General features: G+C 38.5%; 1 protein-coding gene across 1 annotated transcript in view; it reads left to right on the top strand.

Moving 5' to 3' along the window:
* LOC150084515 (cyclic AMP-responsive element-binding protein 3-like protein 2) overlaps positions 1–16,156 on the top strand; it is a 91,786-nt gene that overhangs the window by 61,272 nt on the left and 14,358 nt on the right. The window contains exons 4-5 of the mRNA XM_090375267.1: positions 7,408–7,459; positions 15,257–15,330. Coding sequence (XP_090231393.1) covers positions 7,408–7,459; positions 15,257–15,270 — 66 coding nt within the window. The 3' untranslated portion in view covers positions 15,271–15,330. The remainder of the gene's footprint in view (positions 1–7,407; positions 7,460–15,256; positions 15,331–16,156) is intronic.

Raw genomic sequence — 16,156 nt, 5'->3', positions numbered from 1 at the left:
ACAGGTTATGCTGTCCACAGCACAAATTTGATATTAGTACAAAGCAGGGGAAGGTAAAAAAACTTTGGTTTTCACCCAGAAATAGTGTCACCATCTATTACACTTTTTAAACATAGTCACCAGACAAAATGACTCAATTTTGACACCTCATGATAGTCTTCTACAGGTCCGATTTGTAGATGTCCTCCCACTCTCCTTCAAACGACGAATCAGCAGCATAAATCACTTCATCATCAGCAGCAAAGTGTTTTCCACAGAAAAATGACTTTAGGGTAGGAAAGAGTTAGTTATTGTTGGTGACTCTATTGTCAGGGAGATGAGGAATATATTATGCAAAAATGATAGGTGCAGCAGAACCAGGGTATGTCTGCCAGGGACAAAAGTTGATGTTGTACCAGATGTAATCTTTTAAGGGCGCAAAAGGTGATATTGTTGTACACGTTGGCTCCAATGACCTTAACAGTAAGAGATCTGCAGATTTACTTAATAAGTACAGGTCAATGTTAAGAAAAAGTTGCAAGCTAGTGTTGAATTTGAAAGTGTCTGCAATTCTGCCCAGACACGATAGGAGGGAGTATATGATGAGAGCCTTGTTAATCAATTTGGCCCTGGAGAGATTGTGCAGTGCTTGTGGGGTTGAATTTTTTTCAGTGTGGTCTGTACTTGCTAACAGGAGTGACTGTTTCTATAGGGATCGGATACACTTAAATAGAAAGGGTCCAAGAATATTTCCTGATGCTATCAAGGCAGTGTTAGGGGGGTTGAAAAACTGCTAGCTGGGGGGATTCACAGATTAAAAGATTAACAGTAGCCGCAGGCAGAGGCAAGAGCGATAATTGCACTGCTTCTATTGTAATGAGCAGCAGCCTAAAAAGCAAGGTTCTGGGGACTTCAAGACCTGCTGGGAGTCATCGTGAAACAAATAAATACATGGGCTGTGTTAGGGTAACTAAGAGTAAGAACAGGTGCACATATACTTGCATGTACACCAATGCTAGAAGTATAGTAAATAAATTTGAAGAATTTGAAGTGCTGATCAAAGTGTCAAAGGCATATATTGTTGGGATATCAGAGACATGGTTTCACACATATATAAGCAGTGCAGAATTAGAATTTGGGGAATACAATGTTTACAGAAAGGATAGACAAGGTAGGAAAGGAGGAGGGGTTATGCTGTTAGTTAAGAAACACGCAAATTCTAAGGAAGTTACATGGGTGGACAGTGCAGTGTTGACATCCAGTTGACATGGGTGGACAGTGTAATGTGGAGTCGGTTTAGTGTGACATAAACACTGGGAAAGGAAAAATGAGAGTAGCAGTGTGTTATAGGCCTAATGAGTACAATGAACAATTGTGCAGAGAAATAGAGTGGGCCAGTAAATCTGAATGTCTTGTAATGGGGGGATTTTAAATTTCCATATATTTACTGGAACTTGTGGATTGGTCACTCGCACACTAGCAAGGCTTTTGTGGATTTATTGGAGGATTGTTTTCTACAGCAACATGTTCCAGGGGCAACCAGAGGGAGTAATACTCTTGATCTGATTATCAGCAGTGATGACTCATGCATTAGGAATTTGCAGATAAAGGAACCACTAGGAGACAGTGATCACAGTCTACTCGTGTGGGATTTACTTAAATATGTAACTACCATCAAGGGTAAAGGGAAGGGTTTTTGTTTTCGTAAAGGTGATTACAGTAGTCTCAGCCAGTTTTTGAATTCTATACAGTGGGATCAACTGATGATCTTAAAAACAGTGAATTCTAAATGGGAAGCCTTTGGGAAATTAATCTTGGAAGCTACTAGGCTTTTCATACCAACTAAGAAATACTGTTCAAGATTTAGGCCTAAATGGATGTCAGATGAACTAACGAGGCTCGTGGCAGAGAAGAAAAATGCATGGGATGCATATAAATTAGCATATAAATGACACAGAAGCATATGGCAGGTATAAGCTAGTCTGTAATCAAGTCACAAAGGAGGTTAGGGAAGGGAAGGCTGATTACGAGCAAAGGATGCAAAGAAAAACAACAAAGACTTGTTTCCTTATGTAAACTCTAGAAGGAAGAGGATGAATCAGATTGGTCCACTTGATATCGGTGGTTTGACTGTTGATGATTCTACTCTGATTAGCTGACAAATTGAATGAGTATTTTGCATCTACATTCATACATGAGGAATTTGTAAGGAAGGGGAGGACAGAAGTTTTCTAAATTCTAACAGGGAGCTGAATGAGTTTGTAATAACAGAGAGCAAAGTGGAACATTTTAAAACTAAATATAAAAAGAGTCACCTGGTGCAGATGGAATCTACCCAGTTATATTGAAGGAGGCAGCAAGGGAAGTAAGAAAACTCTTGGCCATAATAATAAGAGCATCCTTAGATTCAGGGGAGGTCCCCATGGACTGGAGATGTGTTAATGGGTATAACCTCCATGCACAAGCACACTGCGGGTGACCACCCAGGTATGAACCAACGTAAGCAGGGCTTGAGATGTGGTGCCCACACCACATTGAGGAATGCTGCCCCTCTGTGATACCATGCAATACTAGGTGGTAGATGACTCATCAACCGGTGTAATACCACCACTTTGCTTATTGGAGGCTTGAAGTGGTGAAACCCAAGTTTAGTCTCCAGAGCTAAGTTCCGGTCAACCCTTCCCCACCTCTTCCATCATACACTATGACTGATGACTTTTGAGATTATGACGAACATCATGACGAGGTCCAATCTTCCTTACATTTCGAGGGTACAGCTCAAAAATGGTGTTCACAGGCCAGCCGCTAGTTAGTACACTGGACCAAATCTATTGGTAACTCTCTAGGAGGCTTCCGGATCAGGTAGTGTATAATCTTGCTACCTCTATTCTGCCAGATAGTGACTGGATAGTGTCTGAATAGTGTGTATGCAGAGGACATTGTAGAGGCCACGTTATGTCAAGCATCTGGGTATATTCTTACCATGTGTACGCCATATCCAAAAATTTCATTACTTCATACAGCATATCCCCCCCCCACACACTTTTTCTTACTGTCGAATACACCATAAATTGTCAAACTAATGGAATAAGCTTATCTGCAAAAAGATCTACACCTCCCAAACACTTCCTAGTTCATTTCACAAATATACATGGTCTCAATTCTAATCTCAACAATGTCCATTTCCACTTGCAGTCGGCCAAACCCCATGTACTTTTTCTGAAAGAATCTCAGTTATCGGTTAATTCAACTACTGCTCATCTCAGTTGTCCAAATTATTTGCTATATGATTCCTTTCACCTCAAAGGTGGTACTTGTGCATATCTCTGTTCCGATATTCCCTGTCAGAGACTTTGTAATTTGGAATCTTCTCTGACTTAAAATCTCTCTACATCATTGTGTCAAATTCATCTGTTGTCTCTACTGTTCTCCCAACTCCACTAATCATTTGGAGCTCTTTCACTTCCTCTCTTTGCAACTCGACTTTCTCCAGGCTAACTTTTGTAACAGTGAGGTAATTTTCCTTGGCGATTGTAATGTTCACAACTCCAGCCGGCTTCCATTTTCTAGTCACACCAACCCAGCTGGTCGACATGCTGAGACATTTGCAATTTCTAATGTCCTTGCACAAAATTGTTCATTTACCTACAAGAATACTGGACAATCCTAACCATACAGCCAACACGCTTGATCTTTTTCTCACAAACAACCCTTCTAAGTACACGGACGAAGTGAGTGGTCCTTTAGGCACTTCAGGTCACAACTTGGTGATTGTCTCTTCTCCAATGGAGCCTTTATCTCATGGCTATTGCCAACCTTGTTTAGCATTACAAGAATGCAAAATGTGATGATCTGCGAGATTTCTTTTCTTCTTTTCCTTGGGCGGACTACTGTTTCAAAACTTCTAATGCCAGTGTTTGCTCAGACCGTGTCAGTGAAATCATTCTTGTAGGAATGGAATCCTTTATTCCACACTCCACTCTAAAATCTTAACTTTTATCTAAACCTTGGTTTTTCCGCTAAATGTGCTAAGGCTATTCAAGAGAAGAATGTTGCATATCATAATTGGCTTGTTTCCAATTCTTCAGTTTTATTTTCTGCCTACACCAAGGCTCGCAGCAATTGTAAAGCAGTCATTAATCAGTCCAAACTAGATTTTGAACAGTCTAAGAGTAGAAAACTAGCTTCTTGCCCTAATGTTAGTTGAGTATTCTGGTCTCTTGCCAAAGTTATTGGCCGCAACTTTTGCCCATCTCTGCTGCCACCCCTGTCAAAAACAAATGGTTCTGTTGTCATTTCATCCAAGCATAAAGCTGACCTGCTAGCATCCTATTTCTCTTCCAAATCATGTATTAATGATCTTGGTAAAATACCTCCCATCATTCCCAACACGCTCCATTCAATGACTCCTGTGGTCCTCTGTGGATTTTGACGAATCTCAATGCTAAGAAAACTCCAGGTCCTGATGGTATTTCTCCACTTGTTCTCAAAACCTGTGCTCCTGAACTTACTCCTGTTCTTTGCCACCTTTTTTCACTTTCGTATACCAAAGGTGTTTTTCTTTCTGCTTGGAAATTTGCTCATATCCAGCCAGTTCCTAAAAAGGGTGACAAGTACCTTCAATCCAATTATCGTCCCATTGCAGTCACTTCTACTGTTTCTAAAGTAATGGAGAAATCAATTAACCGCCAACTCTTACCCTACCTAGAAACCTTCCGTCTGATCAACGATCACCAGTATGGATTCCCCCAATGTCGATCCACTGGTGATATTCTGGCTTATGTTACCCATTTATGGACTAATTCAATGGAAAAGTTTGGTAAAACACAAGCAGTTGCTCTTGACATTTCAAAGGCTTTCCATCGTGTTTGTCATAAAGGTATTCTAAACAAACTTCCATCTTATGGCTTGCCAACTGTTTTTTGTAATTGGTTATCTGGTTTTCTCTCTGATCGCTCACTGAGGGTGATGATAGATGGTTCTCTGTCTTCTAACTTCTCCAGTAATGCTAGTGTCCCCCAAGGTTCAGTTCTTTCCCCCTCTTTTCCTCTTGTCTATTAATGACCTTCTTCCATTGACTGGAAATCCTATCCATAGTTTTGCCGATGATAGCGCATTGCATTCTACTTTCCGTTTTGAAAAACCTTCCCCTGCTCGATCAGCTTCAACTTCTCGAATATCCGCTATAAATTCCTTAAATGCCAATCTCCAGGTAATTCTCCAGTGGGGCAAAGACAACTTAGTTGGTTTCAATCCTTCTAAAATTCAGTCTTGTCCTATATTTCGCAAAATGGATAATTCTGCTCCTATGCTTACCTTTGGTGACACTCCGATTTCTAGGAAAAATGATATTTCTCTTTTGGGGATTACACTTCTAATCTCTCTTGGCACAAGCATATTACAAATATCGCTTCCTCTGCATCTAAAAAACTTGGTTTTCTGTTTTGCTCTCACCGTTACTTTTCTTCCAAACAGCTCTTCACTCTGTACAAATCGCATATCCGCCCTACCATGGAATATTGTTCCCACATCTGGGGCAGTGCCCCCAAAACCTCTCTCAGGCTTGTAGATTCCATTCAGAAGAGGGCAGTTAGGTTAATTAATGACTCCTCTCTAACAGAGTCTCTCCACGCTCTGTCTCATAGACGTACTGTTTCTTCTACATGCCTTTTCTACAGATACTTCCATGGGCACTGTTCTTCTGAATTGGCTTCTGTAATTCCCGCTCTCTCTTTCAAAACAGTCTGAACATGTGCCACCACCAGCCAACATCCATTTACTGTCCAACTTCATATTCGCATCCTCTTCAGCATCCAGAAAACGGCAGTTAAATGAATAAACAAGGAAGATGAAAATCTTCCTTGTTTATTCATTTAACTGCCGTTTTCTGAAACAACCCTTCTTCCTACATATTTCCTGAAAATTACAATCTACAGAAGTTCAAGTCTAATGTCAACAAATATCTTCTTTCATCTTCTTAACCTCCAGCCCAAGCACTGTACTAAGTACGATCTAATACCTCTTGTGTTTGGGGTTTTCGTTAAAAAAAAAAAAAAAAAAAAAAAAAATGTATCCCCTTCACAAAGGGGGTTCAAAGGGTGACGCAAATAATTATATACCTGTTAGTTTAACTTCTGTTCCAGGGAAAATAATGGAGTCATTGGTTAAAGAAGTGATGTAGGATCACGTAGACAAGACTGCAGTAATAGTTCAGACACAGCATGTTTTGTTGTTTGTTATTTGGTTTTTAAGAGCATTAGCGACTAAGGCCATATTGCTCCGGAGATATGCGGTGGTCATTCCCTGACCCTTCCGCATCCTCCGTATTTGGTGGTCATGGGCTCGAACCCCAGTCTAATCAAGAAGCGTGTGCCACGCACTGCCGCTCCTGCCCACCTGGCTACAGAGGCACCTGACACAGCATGGGTTTAAGGGTAAGCTTGTCTGACCAATTTGAATTATTCAGTGTATTTTTGACATATAGTAACGAGATTAGCTCAGAATTGCATAGAATTGCTTGGGTTTTTTCCCGAAAGAATGTCAACATTAGTTCCAAATATGCCCACCATATAGCGCTGTACCATGAATGACGTTGCGCAAGTGTCTGCTATAAAGGCACTGCAAGAACAACAGTTAAGCAGTTTAGTGTGCATTTGCGAAAGAAAAAGAAAAGAAGCTAAGCGGTCATTTTATTATTACCGTATAAAGCACTGTTGGTGAAAATGTTATTACCTTAACGCTGAATCTGCAGCTTTGCAATCTTTCCGTCAGCTGAAAGGTATGTGATGTGGTAAAGAACCAATGACTGTTGCAGGACTAAAGATGATGATTAAGAAATTTGATACAACTGTTTGTTACAAGTTCGTCCACGAAGTGGAAGACCATCAAAATGTGCCACAACTGCGGCTGTAGTTGCGGAAGACATGGATTTTGTGCATGTGATTCAGTTTTTGTGCAAATTATCATTTATTCGTGCTATAAAATAAATGCCCTTTGATATGTGATACTGCAGTAATGGTCTGTAATGATATGATGGACACAGATTATATAGGTCATTTGTTAATTAATGGATCAAATAGCTTAATATCTTTGAGATGATTTAATATACTTTTTCAGACTGTTGCCAGAAGCAGAATTCAAGTTTAATCACCCAGTTATGAACTTTACATTTAAATTTCATAAAAAAAATTGAAATTTGTCTCTCACCAAGTTCACTTTAATCAAAAATTCAAATTAGAACGTATAATAAAGAGAATAATGAGAATAAACAAATTTGTAGGAACTGTTACTGTGATAACAAATAGATAATACTTCAAAATATTGAAATTTGAGAAGAAAAATTTGTAAAAATAATTAAGGATAGATCAAATTAATAAAGTTAATTTATATCTCTTGAGTTTGGATCTGAAATACTGTTCTTACATTTAGAGTGAAGTTGGATCTTCAGTTCAGTCAGTAGATATAACAGGTATTAGCAAAGGTATGCCACTACTTTTCTTTTTTATTTAGATTTTGGATGAAGGTAAAGAAAGCCAACACGAGAACCACAGGAAACTTTTAGCAGTCAAATGCATTTCCCAGTACTACAGCTTCTCCCTGAAGTCTCGGTAAACAGATGGTGCGTGTTATCGGTAATGGAAGTAGAAGTCGATAACGATGTATTGATTAGTTTTTTTATCATTATTAAAAGCAGATTATTGGAGTTCGTGAGTGTAATGCCTTTGTGGCTGTAGTTTTACTTACTGGTACACCCTCCAGACTGCCTCTTAGGATGTTTATCCCCTGTTCCCACTGTTTTAACCTGATTGGGAAAATGACTTCTACTGAAACTACCGATAGCATGCACCACCATCTGTAGAAGTCATTTTCATACCTGGTTAAAACAGCGAGAAAGGGGGAAATCGCCCTAAGACTGAGGCAGTCTAGAGGGTGTACCCATAAGTAAATTTCAGCTCACTCATGAACTCCGATAATCTGCTTTTAATAATAAGAAAAAACTAATCAATACATCATTATCGACTTCTACTCCACTACCGATAACATACACCATCTGTTTACCAAGAATACAGGGAGAAGATGCAGTACCAGGAAATGCTTTTGATGCGTTAAAGTTTCCCAAAGTTTCCCGCGGTTCTCGTGTTGGCTTTCTTTACCTTAGCCAGATTTTGTAATTAAAGAACTAAATTTTTAATTTCTAAAAGATTACTATAATTACACTACTCTGCATTTTGAAAAAAATTCACTGATATTTTCTCAGAAAAGAGTTTTTCTGAATCATTTTCTAATGCTGATTTCAAAAATAACTTCTGTTTATTTCCATCACGGCAGGTTTCTTCAAAAATCATGAAGGAAAATTTGATTTTTTTTTAATTTTTATTAATTTTGGTAGAATTTGTGTGCTGAAATTATATAAAATGCTACTTTTTACCAGGCTTTTATATTTAGATACATGTTGAAAACACTATTAAAAAGGGCAATGCAGTATAAAGTTCACTAAACACCTCATTTTAAAAACTGATCTACAGTGGGTAAAATTTTTGTTTCTTTGATTTTCTTGCAGATCCTTGTACTGTATAGTCCCTCTTCAGCATCCAGCAATAGTCAGCCATTGTGTTGACATTTCATCCTGCCCACCCCGGTTCCTCATCTCCATGTCTTTAATGTCCTTGTGAAACCTTCTCCTCCTCTCACCCTGTTCTTCACTAACACTCCCTAAATTTTCTGGGATGTAGTTGACACTCATGTTGCAGCCAAGCTTCATGAAGTTTGCCAACATATTTTCACCTGTATTCTTGTAGTCTGGATCCTTCTTGTTCCCAAGAAGTTAATTTTTTCATAGTTGCCTCCAACAACCAACAGAACAAACTTCCATCTGTTGTTGTGGAAGTGGTAGTTTAAATAAATTCAAGGAAGAACTAGACAAACTGTTGAAGGGAATGAATAGGTGAAATGCAAGGTGTTGAGGTTTTTTTTTTTTTTTTGCTGTTGCTGTATAAGCTTGCTTTCTTGCATCATTTGCCACTGCTAATTATTATTATTATTAGCTATATGATGAAAGGAAGCCTGATGCCTATGCTGCACCAGCCAAAAAAAAATTCCCAAGTTACCCTGAGAGAGTTGTTGTTATTTGGTTTTTAGGAGCATTAGTAACTAAGGCCATATTGCTCCAGAGATATGCAGTGGTCATTCCCTGACCTTTTTGCATCCTCCGTATTTGGTGGTCACGGGCTCAAACCCCGGTCTAATCAAGAAGCGTGTGCTACGCACTGCTGTTCCTGCCCACCTGGCTATGGAGGTGCCAAGACAGAGAGAGAGAGAGAGAGAGAGAGTCAAAAATAGAAGGGAATCACCAAGATAGAAAAGAATGATGATAGCCAGCTCAGGACCCTGAGTGTGCCAAGCCCATACTCACCAGATATGAGCCCCTGAGGATGTAATGCTGAAATCTCGGTCCATCATAGGCGCCTCCATAGCCAGGTGGGAAGGAGTAACAGTGCGTAGCACACGCTTCTTGATTAGACTGGGGTTCGAGCCCATCACCACCAAATACGGAGGATGCGGAAAGGTCAGGGAATGACCACCGCATATTCCCAGAGCAATATGGCCTTAGTTGCTAATGCTCCTAAAAACCAAACAACAAACATCGGTCCATCATCAGTTTGCAAATTTCAGGTCCAACAAAATTACCTTGTTTTCGCTTCTCATGTGTGATCAATGGGAATATAGTACAAAGGTTGTTGAAGCAGGGACCTTCCTGAGGCAAAGTTTTCACAAACTGATGTGGAAGGAGGAGAGTTTTGGGGTTTATCAGTGGTTTATGAACTATGTTCTTTGATCCAGGCTGTTCCACTTGCCAGACTGTTCCACTGGCACAAAAAGCAAATCATTTTTGTGTGACCGCATTGCTGTTCAAGTAAGGCCATCACTAGTCAGCACAGACCAACCAACCATGTTCTTCACCCTTAATATTTGTCAACATCTTCTTCAAATTCTTATATCTTTCAAATGCACAGAGTGAGCTACTGGAATTGACCCATATTTATTTCTATCGCAGAGCAACACACCTTTGACACTCCTCTTTGAGTCAATATAAAGTCTCCACCTTGTAGGATTGTAATAATTTCTAAATTGTTCATTAAGTCATTTATATTACTGCAAAAAACTGTAGACTCGTCCTCAGAAAAGTAGTGGACTAGTTCTCATTCTCTGTGTCTGTACCATGAGAAAAACATCCCATATGCTAGAAGAATTTGACTTAAGTCTAGAACCAAGGAGTTCTGCAGATTCCTTGGGTGAATTTAATCTCTTACCAGATTATTGAGTTCATGCTGTGAAAACAGTTATGGACTGGACTCATCTCCAGGCATGTAGACTTCAGTTTCATCTTGAAAAATTTCACTTTCAGCACTCTCTACTGCTACATTTTCCAATATAAGTGGAGGGCATGGAATCAACAGGTTATCTCTGTATGGAACTGGTGTAATGGCAGATGGAATTTTAGGATATAAAGTGCCGTTCTTACTTTTTGCAATGTATCCCTCTACATTAACTAAGGAAAAGTAACAGTCATCAGTGTGGTTTGTAGGCACCTGCCAAATCATGGAAATTGCATATCTTTCTTTTTACCATTTTTCCAAATCTCACTGCTTCAATATAGGTTTGGCAGACTTTGTATGTGCAGCCCATTGTTATCTCTATTAGCATTAGCATTAACATTAGTAGAGGCATATGATGCAAGAAAGCAAGCTTAAGCAGCATCAGCCCAAAAAAAAACCCACTCCCATTTCACCCCTCCATTCATTCCAAATACTTGTCCAGCTCAGCCTTAAATTTAGGCTATCAACTTTCACAACAAAGGATGGAAGTCTGTTCCACCAACCAACTACCTTCTGGCTAAAGGCAAACTTCTGCACATCTATCCTACAACTGTCTTTCCTCAAGTTGAATTTATGCCCTCTCAAGTGATTATTCTGAGCAAGAGGTAGAATCCCATCAGCATTGAGCATGCTCAAACCATTCAAGGTTTTATACACCTCAATCAGATCTCCTCACTTTTAGGAGCATTAGTAACTAAGGCCATATTGCTCCAGAGATATGCAGTGGTCATTCCCTGACCTTTTTGCATCCTCCGTATTTGGTGGTCATGGGCTCAAACCCCGGTCTAATCAAGAAGCGTGTGCTATGCACTGCTGTTCCTGCCTAGTCTCCAGACACAGTAATTTTGCAAAATTTAAGCCTTTCTTCGTAAGAGCAACCCTTTGTTCCATTCGCTAACCTTGTTACCCTTCTCTGTACTTGTTCCAACAGTCTACATCCTTCTTAAAATGAGGCCTCCAGACCTGTATACAGTACTCAAAGTGTGGCCTGACCATTGCCTTATACAAGGGGATAATCACCTCCTTATCCCTGCTAGAAAAATTCCTATATATCATTGACAAGACACCATGAGCTACTCTTGCAGCCCATCTGCACTTTCAGAGAACTTCATATCTGCTTGCACAACTACCACCTACTGGGCACCTCACAGGTGCCTAGTCGCCAGACACTGCAGTTTGCAGAACTTAAGCCTTTTTTCATAAGAGCACCCCTTTATTCCCCTCACCAGTCTTGTTGCCCTTCTCTGTACTCATTCTAGCAACTCTACATCCTTCCTAAAATGAGGCCTTCGGACCTGTATGCAGTACTCAAGGTGTGGCCAGACCATTACCTTATACAAGGGAATAATCACTTACTTATCCCTGCTAGCAAAATTCCTGTATATCATTGACAAGACCCCATGAGCTACTCTTGCAGCCCATCTGCACTTTCAGAGAACTTCATATCTGCTTGCACAACTACCACCTACTGGGCACCTCACAGGTGCCTAGTCGCCAGACACTGCAGTTTGCAGAACTTAAGCCTTTTTTCATAAGAGCACCCCTTTATTCCCCTCACCAGTCTTGTTGCCCTTCTCTGTACTCATTCTAGCAACTCTACATCCTTCCTAAAATGAGGCCTTCGGACCTGTATGCAGTACTCAAGGTGTGGCCAGACCATTACCTTATACAAGGGAATAATCACTTACTTATCCCTGCTAGCAAAATTCCTGTATATCATTGACAAGACCCCATGATCAGTTCTGGCAGCCTGTCTCAGAAAACTTCTTATCGTACTGCACAATTACCCCCCCCCCCAAGGTCTTTTTCATTCTCCACTACTCTGAGTGTAGTATTACACAATTAGTACGTTACTCTGGGATTACTGCTGCCCATATGCAGTACTTTGCATTTGTCAATGTTAAACTTTAGTTTCCACTTCTCAACCCACCTGCCCAACTTTTCTAGATTCTGTTGCAGTAGTATACTGTCATTACTATCATTAACAACACTGCAAATCTTTCTATCATCTGAAAACTTCAACATTAAGCCTGATATACTTTCATCAGTATCATTGATAAATATACAAATATACACTTTGCTTGCCTCTTTATTCGATTACGAATATTATTGAGATTCACTAAATTTGTGTGCCCTTTCTCCCAATGCAGCAAAACTAAAATTTATGTTTCCAAGTTAGTGGGTAAAACTTGATTTGTGATTAACATTTATGAGAGAGAATCATCGTGTTCCCATGAATTACATTCCTTAAAAATAACAGTTAGTTAATCACAAATCAAATGATTATTATGTATGTGTGTGCGTGAGAGAGAGAGAGAGAATGAGAATTATCACATTCCCATAAGTCACGTACCTTAAAAATAACAGTTAGTTTGTCAACTATACCAAATATTCAGTTCACGATGTCCTAACAACTTTCTCTTTGTCATTGTTGTCTCACCTTCCACTGACTACAGACATGATAGTTTGGACACATTAAAAAAAAAATATCCTGACCATGGCACAATGATTTCTTATAATACCAATAACATCTCTCATTTGCTTATTGACTTGTTTGAATGCTTGAACAACACCCAGAGTGTAAAGTGATGAATATCCTTCTTTTACTAGAAAAATTTGCTAGAAGAAAATATTCCTAAATTATCTGGAACCATGTCCCTCAGGTTGTTCTTTTTAGCAGTATATTTTGGAATAAGTCACACATATATTAATTTATTTTGGGGAGAAAAACTATATGCAGAGTTTTTCTACAGGTGCTTAAGTAGGATCTGTTGTACAATGTATAGCTTGGGTGTATTGAAAATGCACTGAAACAACAATTTTCATGCATCTTCTATATTTTATATTTATCGAATCAAAAACTCAGTGATTTAATGCTTTTCGCAACAGGAAACCCATGGATACAGCCTCATTCTGAACTTCGGATTATCCTACCCATTCTTCATTAAATTGGGGTTGTTGGAACTTTTGCCCTTAGATCTCTAAAAGTCTGGGACTCTCGGTCCCTACAGCCTGAACTCTCAAACATTAGACACATAGTTAAGTACAACAGATATCCCAAAGACTTCATTGATAAGGTCATTGAGGATGCCATCCTTAAGTTCCAAATTCCCCTCTACATCTACAACCCCCCCCTCCCATGATCATCTCACTGTTCCATTCATTCAAAGAGCTTGAAATAGTAAAAACAGAACATGACATCCCTACCTTCTATGCTGGGACCAGTTCCCTTAAACATCCAAATAAGAAACAGACTGAACATAGGAGTCTAGTATACTTGCTACAATGTTTGTGCACCTCCAATTACAAGTATATGATTGGAGGTGCCTTATACCAAGGTTGATGAGCACTTCAGTGATCTTAAGTATGCTGTCTCTTAGGACTTCCAAAATGTTGTCATCTTCTCTATTAATCCATCATATCATAGAAGAGCTTTCAAGGAATCATTCTTGATTGAGCTTCAGCAATTAATAAGTAGCAAGGAATAGAGTTTGACTCTATTCATTTCTACCTGGTCTTACTCTTACTTTTCAGTTTATATCAGAAGGTCATTATGGGCAAGATCAAAAAGTTGATAAGATATTTCATTCCTAGCCACTCAAGTTAGTCACTCTACAACTTTATGCTGAACCCATCCTTCCCAACAAGCACAACACGGTGGATTTCATCCAACCTTACAACAGTAACCCTATATCCCAGGTTTCTCTTCCACCATCCAGAAACATGGTTACTTCCTTTGAGAGACCATTTGGCACTCAGATCAATTCTCCCAAAGCTTTTGTCTCCAGGGCTGCTACAGTTGTGGTCTTGTCATGGAAATTCCCTTTGGTTGACCTCATTTAGTGAATGATTTTTTTTTTTTTAAGGAATTATTCATTTTGTTTGATTTACATAGTTGTTCATTTATACAATCCTAGTTATTCCCCTAATTTAATCTTGCATTAGTGGGTTGTATTCACTCTCTGGTCTTCCCCTCCCTAGCCTTATCTCTGATAAGGGATAGCCCAGCCTTTTAGAGGCTGAATGTTGCTTTTTTTCCTTATTATTTTCTCCTATTGCCTCCATTTTTCCTTCCATCTCCCTTGCCTTGGTTATATTTAAAGATTTGTATAAATTTCTTTTAAATATCATAACATTATGCTTAATCCTAGAACCATCCTTCAGCTTGTGTTTATTGATATACATAATTTATCTTTCTTCATTCTCCATTTCTTTCCTCCTTTTACTTGGTACAAATTTGGTAACACCCCTCCCCTTAGATTTCAGAAGTATACAGATCAGTTTTTTTGATGTCCCCAGTACTCTCTGCCGCTCTAGGATCTACAGTCTGGTCCATTTCCCCCACCACTGCCACCACGTGTTTTTGTGCTTCTACTTTCACCCTAGTTTTTGGTTTGTTTTTTGTGTATACTTTTCTTTGGTTTCCCATTCCCACTACACTGTGCCCTTATGTCCGTTGTGCTTGTTGTTGTTTTTAGGGTTCTAGGTGCATCAGTAACTTAGACCATATTGAACCATTGTATATTTTATCTGTACAAGTGCGTGTTTGCATGCTGAAAAACCAGAAATAGCTCACTGGAAAAAGCTCTACTCCCTCCATCTGAGATCAGCTAACTATGACTTGTCACTCATTCTCCAAATGAGTGACAAGTGGTGTCATGGAGGATCATAAGTTCCTTTGTTGAATTCTTTGGCTTGTGCAGAGTCATTCTCTGTAATACATAGTTTTGTGATTGGTATGTGGTATTTATATTTAGTTAATGCATTTAACATTTATTTGTAATCTTCATTTCTTTGTTATAATATTATTACATTTTAACTTTTTTTTTTTTTATTATTATTATTATTGTCCTCTTCATTTATATAAAATCTAACATAAATACTCATATAAAATCTTACAGCCAAAGGCAGGTAGCAGACTAAAGTGATTTATTGTATTCTTCTGAGAGAATCAGCACATCATTTTTTCCCATATGTAAGTAATGATTTTGTAGATTCAAAGAAAACAGACAATCTGTGCTGTTTCTTTGAGATGGTTATAAATTTAAAAGTATAGATTTTAATATATATTTTGAAATTTTCAAGAAAGAAAAAATAACTTCTTAGTATAAACATTAATTTTTACCAAGATAATGGATGTAAGAAAAGACAGAGTTTGTTTGTAGTAGTAATTCTGTGTTAACTACATAAGGACTATCGTTTTCTGAGTCTGGGTTAGTATTTTTTTTTTTTTTTTTTTTCTAAATTGACTTTTAAAGTTAAGTAAAACTGTATCACTTTAAATAATTATTTAAAGTGATATAAAATGTAATTGCAAAACAAATTAATTTAATATAAACAAATACTTAATTCTGTTCTTCAAGCCTTTCAGGTAAATGGGCACTTTGAGTATTGGTATTAATCAAGCTAAATGGTGTAAGAAGAAAGTCAGGTTAATATTAGAAAACCCTTAATCAGTCATTTTTGTTTTTCACTTAAAAGCAGCTGATCAGTTCTGCCTTGATTCTCTACCTAAACTATTTTTTGAGAAACAGTTTATTCAATAATTCCATGAAATATTATCTTCTTTTGCTTCCCATATTTTATATTCATACCCTCTTGTTCTGGTTTAATTTAACATCATTATCTCCCTCTTGTTTTGCTTATTCCTCCAAGGGCTTTAAACAAAAATTTCAGAAGGTCATGCCTAAAATGTGGAGCTTCCAGGCTAGGTGTGTTGGGGACAATCTCAAGTGAGTCCTCCGGATCTCTCTCTCTCTCACTCTCACTCTCACTCACACACACACACACAAACTAAAGAT

Source organism: Mastigoproctus giganteus, chromosome 6 (assembly GCF_048544385.1).
Source record: "Mastigoproctus giganteus isolate SK-2022 chromosome 6, ASM4854438v1, whole genome shotgun sequence".
Classification (NCBI taxonomy): Eukaryota; Metazoa; Arthropoda; class Arachnida; order Uropygi; family Thelyphonidae; genus Mastigoproctus; species Mastigoproctus giganteus.
Note: the sequence above shows the minus strand (reverse complement) of the source record. Positions and strands in the feature narration are given on the sequence as shown.